The sequence below is a fragment of the Carcharodon carcharias genome, chromosome 19 (genome assembly GCF_017639515.1).
Source record: "Carcharodon carcharias isolate sCarCar2 chromosome 19, sCarCar2.pri, whole genome shotgun sequence".
Taxonomy (NCBI): domain Eukaryota; kingdom Metazoa; phylum Chordata; class Chondrichthyes; order Lamniformes; family Lamnidae; genus Carcharodon; species Carcharodon carcharias.
Window position 1 is genome coordinate 2,825,260 of NC_054485.1, and position 12,023 is coordinate 2,837,282.

A 12,023-nucleotide genomic window follows, 5' to 3' on the forward strand; every position below is an offset into this window, starting at 1 on the left:
GCCAGTGTTTTCAAGCCTAAACCTCAGATCGACCCTTGCTTCAATAAGCATGCAATTTTCCTTAACAATGCCCTCAATTTGTCCTTTGAGAATGATGGTGCTGAATTAGAGTTGTTTAACAAATTCAAGGTCATGTTTGTGTGGAATTCGCGTCTACAGGGAACTGAATTTGCACAGCTGAAATGCATCTAATTTTAGACCAATTTTCACCAGAGGGAGTGTAAAGCATCATGACCTCTCCCTGAACTTAGTTTGAACACTTTCCCACTATTAGATCAACATAAAGCACCATCATTGACCAGAGGCAGATTAAAGCTAATTTGCTAGAACAACATATCAATCAGCAATATGGCTACTTGGAGCGAAGATAGTAATTAATACAAATTAGTCTCAAAATATTGCAGTGCTGTGCTGTGGAATTGGCGCACAGTAGGCTTTGACCTAAGACTGTCCAATTTAATTCTGGTTCAGATTTTTACAATTGAGAGATTACTTTTGATCTCATGTTTACGGGGAATTGGGATGCTCATATGATCGTAATTGGGATACAGTTCTAAAGGTGAAAAGCAGCATTCAAAAGAATTGTTTCAACTAATCCTTAAGGAAGACATTTCTAACATTTAAATCACTCAGCCCCTGCCCTTTATCCAAATGACTGAAAACTGACAAATTAATGAATTATCAGGCTGATTATATCTTTGTACACATGTCCTATCTCAAGAAATAAATGTAAAATAAGCTGCTTAATTCTGAGAAAGGGAGTGTTGAGGAGGTTGGCAAGGCAGGATTGAAATTTTGTGATATGCAATGTCAATGATTCAATCATTTTTTGAAAGCAGAGATAACATTAATCATCATATGGAATAACAGGTTTTACAGAGTGCAGCTGACAAACTGAGATGGAATTTTACAGCAGCGGGATTTTACGCTCCCGCCAAATTCAACAGATTTCTGAATGGTTCGTCACCTTTTACGGCCCTGACCCCACCACAACAGGGCCTTAAAATTCCACCCCTGAAGTTTGGTGAGAGGGGAGCTTGAAGTGTTAATTTTGTTCTTAGATTTTGCTCTGTAAAATCTAATCTAGTTTGTAATTAGCAGTAACTTGGAAGTACTGTGTAACAGGCTAAATTCTTTCTTGCAGTTTAGACAGGGTAAACTCACACTCGGCTGTAGGAGCTGCGTGTAGTTAATTAGCTAACTGGTTGAATCTGGTTACTGTGGCCCCAGTTCAGTGTACTATAAATTCAGGGTGCTTGGCCTAAATAGCCAATTGGTTATGGTACTGGGTTTGTAACCCCAAGATCAAGAGTTCAAATCTCATAATGGCAAACTATGAAACAATGTAACTTCATCTGAAACAGATGGAAACAGGTTTACTCAAAAAGAGTATCAAGAGTTCAAATCTCACAATGGCAAACTATGAAACCATGTAACTTCATCTGAAACAGATGGAAAATGGGTTTGTACTCAAAAGAGTTACAATAATACTATAAATTCAGGGTTCTTTAGTGCAGCCTTGGCAAATGGAGTTTGTTTCGTCTTTCTAACCACATACAAATTGGTTTTTGCTCTATTACAGGGAAAGGAGCTAGCTGTTTGGTGAGTATCTGGTAAGTGGGTAAGTTCTATTCTAGACCTAAGGCTTAAAATAGCACACAGTTTGGTGGTAAAGTAAATAATAAGTTAATAAGTGATTAATGTAATTATTTAAAACACATTAAGGATGGCAGGACAGGTGATCTGTCAAGGCTGCTGCAAGTCCTTCCTACCAAACTGACTCTAGACTATCCTCTGGCCTGTGTGGGATATACACAGTACAAATCATCTAATGGCCTGTAACTTGGTTTAAATGCCACAAGCAACAAACTGAGCTGTACTGGGGACATGACACAAATAATCAATTGATCTGTAGAGGGTTTACATGACAGCTCACTGATCTGTACTTCGCATTCATAATACAAATAGATTGCTGACTGTACTGGGGATAAGTGATACAAATTTTACTCAAACTTGAGATTTTATAATAAGGTTGCATCAGTAAAATGAATTCAAGCTTTTTTCAGTTGGTCAGAAAACAATGAATGGATTTGTTTTCTTTTTCCTTTAAGTAATCAATCACAAGAAATAATTTTGTATTCTGAAAATATATTTTGGACCCCAGTCAATATAGATCTTACACAATTTACATTAGTGAGGTTAATCATAAAGACATTGGATGCCGTAAGGTATTTTACAACCTTCAAATAAACTGCCTGACATTATTATTATTGTTTCTATGGAGCTTCACCATTGAGTATTTGAAGGACTCCTGTAAATTAATTGAACCGTTAATATTTTGCACTCTCATTTTAAAATAGGTTGTAATGAGTTCAGCATTCTCGATCATTGCACAAATAATCTTAAGCACAAAAGATACATCTTTTGATCTTTGGCATGTCCTGTATATTCATTAAATGAAGGTTACAGCATGAATATGAAAAACAACTGCTGAGTATAAATAACAGACTGGGTGGAACTTCCTGATATTAGGTGGCTCCTTTATTGTTCTTTTGTGCTGTTGATTATGTCTTTCATTTATTCAGAAATGAATATGACTCAATGGTTATCTTTCAAGGGAATCCTACATCTTGGATGTATCATAAAACAAATAAAATCAAATTAGTTCACTGGAAATGAAGTACATTACGGGTGTGCTTACAAACAACATCATCCTAATGGATAAGAGTGTTCAATAATGAACAATCATGGGAATCACACTTCGGGCAATTTACTCGTGGCTACAAAAGCCTTGTCCTTCAAATCTTTAATTATATTGGCATTCGAGGCCTCACAACACACAAGATCAGCATTCTATCTTTTTTAAAATTGAGTTTGGATCCAGCCTAAACAAGATGATTAAGATCTCTCTCTGCTAGGGAGAAAAGAGCCAGAGCAGTCTCGACCCTGTGCCACAAACTTTTGTACAGGAAATCAAATTGTCACACTGGTGCAGTTATGGGTTTTAGTTATTGCAGGTCATTAAAGGCTGTGTAATTCAGCACATGGTGTTCCTGACCTGGAAATAACTGGTCTTGGAATTGCATAAACAGGAAAATCAGAATATTTTCCAATCTCAGAATTAATGTTAGTCACAAACTTTTCCCCATTAAAAATATCAATCTTAACATCAGTATTTGTTAATTGTTAATCTAGGTATTGGAATACAGCAATTGGAACTAACTTTCAAAATCTTAGCTGAGCCTCTCTGTCACTTAAATTTACAAGAGTAGCTTTTCATCAAAGAAACATGACTAGCAAAGTGCTGGATGCTTTCTATATTGTATTTCTCTACAGTGTAGTTCTCCTCTTCTGAAGTGCACATAGACTATATTGTGTGCTTATTAATCATGTTTTAATGATGGTGTTTGATGAAATGAAAAGTCCCCCAGTTTGGGGTAATAAATCTAAAAGGAAAATCAAGTTTTCTTTTCCCTACTGAAAATCTCTCAGCAATTGTTTATGTCCAGATGACTTAAAAAAAACCTCTACTTTGAGCCAGGAAAATTCCAACACAAATGTTTCTCCAGGGATTTTTTATTTTTCATGGAAAAGAAATGTCAGAGCACTTTCCTGAAGAAAGTTTGAGTTCTGAGTGCTGTGTTATTATGGGGATTATAGAATAAACATAACTTGTCCTTGATAATTTACAATCTTTCCTGCAGCACTGACTCTATAGTTTTTAAATAATGAGATGACGTTCTGGAGTTTAGCAACTTGATTGGCTCATTGCTTAAAAGTATAGAGTTAAGGCTTCGCTCAGTGCGATAGGTTCCCAGAAATGCAGCAACTCAACGGCATATTTTACTGTGCCAATAAGCAACACACTCCCCAAGCCTAAGTAAAGGATCATATTGTAGCTGATTTTCATTTTGCAGCTATTGACCTGGGATTAGGACACCTTTTTTTCAAATGCAGCACATCTTTTGAACAAGGTGGGTGGCAGGACCATTGCAAACTGGCTCACTAGCCTCATCAGTATAGGACTGGCAAGGTACAGATACCAGTTACAGGTCAAAGATGAGCCTAGGGTGGGGGGGTGCAGTCAACTGCGAAAGGTTGAGCAAGTGTTGTTTGGCAGTGACCAGCAGTGGCTCCTCCTGGCTGTGCATTAAAAATACTTAATTTAAAGAAACTTTCCTTTTAGCTGGTAGCCTCAAGCTGTCCAAGGATCTCTGGTAACCTTGCACGTAGACCAGGTAATCCTGAACACAGCTAGGTCAATGTCAGTTGAATTTGGAACGAACCAATTTCCACTTTTAGTTGTAAAATAGCCATTGGGTCCCTAATTAGCATATTTAGATGGTGTAATACACATTTGAGGGGTTGCTAGTGATGCTTCTACAGTGCCCAAACCAAAATGGAAAGATCCAAAATGGAATATTGGCTCTCTAAATTTTAGACCTTTGTATCTGTTTTTCAAGTGGAAATCGGGCACAAGGAGATCCAACCCCTGTGCCCTTAAAAAAAACAAATTAAATGATGTCAATTGAATATCTATAATGGTGGGCTCCTAAAAATTACTTTTCTGACAAACATTAGAACATAATAAGAAATAGGAGCAGGAGTCAGCCATTTTGCCCATCCAGCCTGCTTAGCTGTTCAATGAGATCACGGCTGATCTGATGTGGCCTTAACTCCACTTTCTTGCCTGTCCCTCATAACCCTCGACTCCCCATGTAGATCAAAAGCCTGTCTAACTCGGCCTTGAACATATCCAATCTGATGGGGACTATATAACCGGATGGGAGAGGTGGGGTGGGATTGGGGGGGGGAGGTGGTGGAGGGGGAGGTGGCTGGTTAACCTGTGGGAGTGGGGGGGAGGGGGGGTTGTTGGTGAGCATGCACAAATACCAAATGTCAAAAATACGGGACAAAACATTCCGGCAGCAAACAACGTAAGTTGTGGGGCAAACACCTTTAATATGGGATGGTCCTGTACAACCCAGGAGGCTTGTTCACTGAGTCAACAACCTTCTTTGCTCATTGGGGAGAGAATTCCAAACATCAACCTCAATTTTAGAATTAGTTGATGAAGCTGGAATGCTTTGTAATGATTAGCACTCCCCCAAAATATCAATTACTTTGCTTATATTTTAAACCTGGTGTTAAGGTTTGTTGGTGCTTCAATATTGGCAAAGAGGAACTGGTGTTGTCACTCTTTGTAACATGAAGATTTTCTGTCGATAGTACTTCTAGCAAAATCACACATTGACTTTGAATGTGGTTAGGATGTTTTTTTTTCAATGAATTTATGATTTTATTAGAATAATAAATTCTATTATTCAAGGGAAATGAATTTACACAGTGACCAGAATGATTCTCCCTCCACTGTGCCAGAAGGTAATTGAAAAGAGGCTTTTTTTTTTGGTGACATTTCATCATAGTAAGTTCCTTGTCTTGACATTGGCATAAATTGTTTGCAATGACAGAGCCTCTCCATCATTGCGAAAATGGCAGAAGAGGCTGAATTGTGAAATCCCACCCCTGAACAGGCCACCTACCATTTTTGCAGGGGTGTGAATGGGGTTGGGTCAGGATTTGCACATGTAGAGTCTATTATAAAAGACGTAGTAACAGAACACTTGGAAAGCATTGACGGGATTAGACAAAGTCAGCATGGGTTTATGAAAGGGAAATCATGCTTAACTAATCTACTGGAGCTTTTTGAGGAAGTAACTAATAGATAAGGGAGAACCAGTGGATGTGGTGTATTTGGATTTCAAGAAGGCTTTTGATGAAGGGGTCCCACATAAGAGGCTAGTGGGGAAAATTAAAGCACATGGGATCGGGGTAATATACTAGCCTGGATTGAGAATTGGTTGAGAGACCAGAAACAGAGTGGGAATAAATGGATCTTTTTCTGGGTGGCAGGCGGTGACTAGTGGGGTACCACAGGGATCATATATTTTCAAGTTTGATGACAACAGAACTGACCAGGGTTGTGAGTTGTGAGGAGGATGCAAGGAGGCTTCAGGGCAATTTAGACAAGTTGTGTATATGGGCAAACACGCGACAGATGCAGTATAACGTGGATAAATGTGAAGTTAAATGCTTCAGTGTGAAAAACAAAGGCAGAGTATTATTAAATGGTGACATATTGGGAAATGTGGATGTACAATGGGATCTGAGTGTCCTTGTACACCAGTCAATGAAAGTAAACAGGTAGGTGCAGCAAGAAATTAGGAAGACAAATGGTACCTTGGTCTTCATTGCAAGAGGATTTGAGTTCAGAAGGGATGTCTTACTGCACTTATACAGGGCCTTGGTGAGACCACACCTGGAGTATTGTGTGCAGTTTTGGTCTCCCTACCTAAGGGAGGATATACTTACTGTAGAGGGACTGCAGTGAAGATTCATGAGGCTGATATCAGGGATGGCAGAGCTGTTGTTTGAGGAGAGATTGGTTCGACTGGGCCTGTATTCACTAGAGTTTAGAAAAAACGAGAGGGGATCTGATTGAAACGTATAAAATTCTAACAGGCCTAGACAGACTGGATGCAGGGAGGATGTTACCCCTGGTTGGGGAGTCTAGAACCAGGGGCCAGAGTCTCAGGATATGGGGCAGGCCATTTAAGACCAAGTTTCTTCACTCAAGAGGCTGATCAACCTGTGGAATTCTCTACTACAGAAGCTGTGAAGGTTGGGTCACTGAGTAAATTCAAGAAAGAAATTGATAAATTTTTTGGATATTAGGGGCATCAAGGGGGTAGAGAAAAAAGATCAGCCATGATCATATTGAATGGGGGAGCAGGCTCGAATGGGCTCAATGACCTGCTCCTGCTCCTAGTTTCTGTATGCATTTTGCAGAGGCAGCTGCCCATATGTATCAGCAGCTGCCTCCAGTCATGTCTGATTTTCATTTGACAGGAATGGGAAACACAATGGGCAGGATTTTTGGGTCGTTTTGGAGGTGAGACAGGTGGGCCCAGGAGCTGGTCAGTCGCCAGCAATCGGCCCCCAACTGTGATTTCGCACTGGCTGGCCAATTAACTGGCAGCCAGCGTGAAAGAAGCACTGAAAAAGGCTCAGCGCTGCCAAGGTGGGGGTGGGAGGAGAGCAAGCGCAAAAGCCTGCGTGCTTGTCGGAGCGCGCAGTGAGAGTTCCCTGAAGGCAGGGGGGAGCTGAACAACTTTAAAATCAAAAATAAACATTTTTAAAATCTGAAAAATTGTGTTCTGACTTGGGACTAACTCTCAATGGCATAAGCAGAATACAAATTCTTCCCAAAAGTTTATATTTTTTTTGTTTGTTTTTAATTGTGGAAACCTCATCCCACCCGTGGATGAGGTTTGATTAAAAAATCAAAAGACTACCTGTCCGATCCGCCCACCCGCCAACCATAAGGCAGTGAAAAATAAGTTTAAATGAATTGATTAGGGGCCCTAATAGGCCTCTTAATTGTCGGCAGGGATGCAGCCGACTCTTGCGCGTGTGTTCACCGACCGAAATATCGTGCACTATTTTGTGCTCAATTGGGTCGAGCTCACATCCACCGTGGGACAAAATCCTGCCCAACGTGTGCAGATTAGACCCAGTAGGAGCAGGCCTAAACTTTGTGAAGTCCTTTAGAGGAGGTGGGATACCCCTTGGATATGGTCCTAGGACACATTTGGGGGAGGTAAGGTGACCTTTGGGATTGGAAAAAGTAGATATCAATGTGCACAAAAAAGTGCATAAACTCATTGGAACATGAGAGTTGTCATTAGTGCCAAAAACAACTTAAGAACTGTCAAGAGCAGCTGCCAAAAGCAACTGTCAAACTGTCAAGGCATTTAAAACTCCTGCCCTTTAATCTTTGAAAGAACTGCAGCAAATGTTTAAAAATGTATCATTGCTTGCAATTCATTTTGTCCATTGACATAAGCCTAAGGATACTACTGGATTTGTGCTACATGACTGATTTCACAACCTTTCATTATCACAGCAGGATGCCTTTAACTTTAGTTTAATTGACAGCTCCAAGTGGATATAGATTCTTCCAAGTGTGACTATGAATTACAATGTTTGTTTTTGTAAGGGATTACGCATTTGAATGAAATGTTTGTTCTTATAAAGGATTATATAGCTTAAGGAATATACATGGGTCTTTATGAATGAGTTATTTTTTAAATAAAGTCTGCAATAGACACTAGGCCAGGATTTTATGGACCCTCCTGCCTGGCAGATATTATGGTCCCACCGAACTGAATGGAGATTTAAATAGCTTGCTGCATCCACCAGGGGGAGACATGCCATGGCAGGGCCATAAAATCCTGGGTTTAGAACTTTATTTTGTTTAATTTCAACATGGCTCCTGAGGTCTACCCATGATGGATACTGGGCTAGTTGGCATGGTGGGTATAAGGGCAAAGGGTGGTGGGTGGGAGGCATGTGTTGGCACGGGGCTATAAAGGGCCATGGAAGACATAGGTTGCCATGGAAAGTATGAAGGGCTATGGGGATGGGTGCAGAGGGAAGATGTGGCATGGACAGTACGAGGGGTTATGTAGGTGGGTAAGGGGCCATAGGTTGGCATTGAGGGTATCAGTGGCCATGGGATGGGTATAGGGCAGGAGGTGGCATAGATGGGGCATGGAGTGTGGTGGGGTGTGAGGGCTGGGTGGCTTTTTTTTTCGTTTTAATGCTTTTCAAAAAAACTTCCATGCCAGTGTACCAAGGCAAGCTGCCTCCCCAGCCTGCCTCCACAGCTGCCAGTGTCTGCAATTGTTCCAGGGTTAGCTGGCCTGACTTCCAGAGCAAAATTCCCAACTTCCGGAGCACAACCTCCCTGGTCGGGTTTGTGGAGTTGAGAAATGTCCCAACTCTGCACTCTTGACCTGGGAGTGAAAATTTAGATAATTGTCTCTAGAGAAAAGGAACAATGGGAACAGTGCTACTCCAGGTAGGCCTCATGCTCATCTCAACTATTTTCTAAAGATCGGTCTTTTAGAAGGCTTAAACCTAGTTCATATCTTCACATTTTAACGACTCATGTATTTTCCATTATTAGGTGATCTTGTTGATTTAGTTAGCACCGAGTTTTCCCAACAAATTCTCACATACCTTACCTTCCAAATCAATCAGAACCACTCAACTCAGCAAGATGCAGGCAATTCTCTCAAATGCCCTATGCCAAAAATATCAGCTAGTGGATTTTCCACAGGTTTTTTTCTGATCTTCCACTGTAGCTCCAGTAGAAGAGTGTCAGAAATGCTAAAGAAGTGACATAAATGGCCATTTATACATTTTCTCTCCGGTTTCTGCTGACCTGCTGAAGATATAGTGGAAGATCAGAAGAACGCCCACCATAATTTCGGGTGCAAGTGTTGGACTTTACTTTGAAGAAAGGTGTAATGTAATACGTGTTAATCTTAACTGGAGCTGAGGAAGGGATGGAAAGCCAGAGGGACAGAAAATTCACCAGTGCTCCTGTGCAACTCAAAGCTAGTTCATAACCAGTAAAGGCTAGAAAATATCTGAGATTTTCCAACAGGGATAGGAGTATTATTTGGGGACCTTTGAACATGGAATAGAAATAACTTGGAAGACAAGGGGCATGGAAAAGTGAAGAAAATAGTCTAAAATACTAAAGAACAAAAAGTGTGTAATTGCTTCAAATATATTATTAAACTTAAAATGCAATGTGTAGGGTCTCTAAACTCTGATGTTAAGCTGTGTTTAATGCGTGTGCTGCTACAACTCCACGAAGAGTTAATGGAATTCATTATTTGTCTGTAAGTGAAGAATTTACCGTTTGCCATATATTCTGTGATGATATAAATTGGTTCCTCAGTGACCACAGCATTGAGCTTCACCAGCTTATGATGTTGCAGAGTCTTCATTAAGTTGGCCTCTGCTAAGAAAGCCTCAGGAGACATGCTCCCAGTCTTCAAACATTTAATGGCAACTTTGGTGTAGTCATTATAGTAACCTGCCAATAAAAGGAAGAACAATAAAACGTCAGTGAATATGCAGTATGCATAATCTCTTCTCAAAATACCAACTCCTTATTCAGGACCAGGAATAGAATTAGAAAATCTTGTTTACTGGACAGTGCAAAGTTACATCAAATTCACAGCAAAAACGGTTCAGGCGTATGAAATTTTGACCTGTTTTCCTATTGTCAGAGTCAAAGGACATTTCAGTAGCCCTTGGACAGCAGCATACAATTATTTAAATCTTCAACAAATCTGTTTTCCTGATAAGGAATGTGAGGAACTGTCTTCGCTACTTCTAACACATCAGAGACCAAATGCAGGGTTGTGCCTTCTACAAAAAGATGACCTGCAGCTGACATGTAGCATGGAGTTGCCATAGCAGCTGACAGTACCAGTCAATTGAAACTTTAGATCTGCCTTCACTTCATTTTAGTGTGTGGCTCTGCTGTCCAATGGATATGAAGTCCTGCTCTCCTCGCAACCAATAGGTACAACAGCACTTTTACTTCAGCAGCTATGAAACAGGTGTTCAGGCATCAGACTGTTCCATTACGTGCCTGCAGACTCATGACTGCACGTTGGGTTTCCTTTCATTTAATTTTTAGCCGTTAGTTCTTGGCCCGGTTTCCAACCCCAATACCCACCCCCTCCAACCATTGCTTGGATCTCTTTAAATTTTATTCGTACGCAATTTGCCAATCCCACCATTTAATGTGCTCTCTGCACACATCCATATCTACACCTGGAGCTATGCTTACACCTGAGTCAACCACGGAAAATTCCATGCATTGAGCAGAATGCACTTCATTTCCAACCATTGTGGTAAAACTGCATCTGTATTAGTCAATCCACCTTACAGAATTCACCACAGGTGACCTTTACTGTATAAACTATTTACAGGCATGGAAGGAAGTGAATTGGACAGAAGTCATCTCTTCAATGAAACCACCCTCTAAATTAGAATCAGATCAGAGCAATTATATTACAGGTCAAATATCAAATTGTTGTTTAAAGTGTGGTGATATTATTGGTCCCAGAATGATGCCAGCACAGTTGTGCAGTTTGGGGCAGTTCTGCTGCTCCAATCACATCAGGGAACTTCAAACTGCCTGGAAAATTTTAATGATAGGGAGTGATCCCATGAGTTCCTTTAAATTTTGATGTAACAAAGGCAGTCCATTGAACTTTATTCAACAACACAGCACCTAACTCCGCTAGCTGAAGAGCATGATCTCCAGCATATAAATGCAATAGCCCGCTAATTCTATCCTATCTTTGAAGCTGCCATTTTAATAGACCCTCCACTTGTGTTATGAATGTTGGGATATCCCATATCCAGAATTCTATCACTATTCAGCAAGGAAAGTAACAGAGAAAACTTGCAAAACCCACAGGTAGGTGGGATACAGAGGGAAAAAGAAATATTTTGTTAATATTTAATGTATTGGATGAAATGCCTTTGTATTCTAAACAAGCCGCAAGCATTTAAAGTAAAGAGGTTATTGCTGCCATTAAAGGAATTGCATATGCATGCTTGTTTGCAATATTCTCAGCATAATTTCAAGCCTAAAGAAGCAGGAAAGAGAGAAAGAGGAGAGCAGAATGTATTAACACCATGTGTTTATTTCCTGAGATGGTGATGACTCTTACTGTTTCTAGCCATGTTTATTTTTAACATAAATGAATGCCTGAGGTACATAGCTCAAGTGAAAATCTCACCCATAATTTGCTACTGTTGGCAGCTTTGCTCGTGTGGAATCAGATTTCTATGAGCACTTTGCTAATGTCCCTGTTATCTCAGTGCTGGGGTTTAGATACTTAAAGGAGCAGCTTCGTGTGCCAATTCTGCTATTTCATCCATAAATCGAGTGCCTCTTTTTCCAGTTTCATGAGAGGAGTGAAGAGGTTAAGCAGGATGTATATGATAAGATCAAACATCCGTTACCATGCCTATAAAGTGCATCAGTATCACAGTCGAGTGGTTTTATTTATTTGAATGCATCGTATTTCGCCACGGTAACCTGGTTTACCCATGAGCTGTGTAGGTAGAGCAGAAGCCAGCCT

The 12,023-nt window shown here is 40.3% G+C and overlaps 1 protein-coding gene across 1 annotated transcript in view; it reads right to left on the minus strand.

Moving 5' to 3' along the window:
• Positions 1-12,023, minus strand: part of LOC121291833 (proto-oncogene tyrosine-protein kinase LCK-like) — a 142,288-nt gene that overhangs the window by 34,068 nt on the left and 96,197 nt on the right. The window contains exon 9 of the mRNA XM_041213434.1: positions 9,773-9,952. Within this exon, the coding sequence (XP_041069368.1) occupies positions 9,773-9,952 (180 nt within the window). The remainder of the gene's footprint in view (positions 1-9,772; positions 9,953-12,023) is intronic.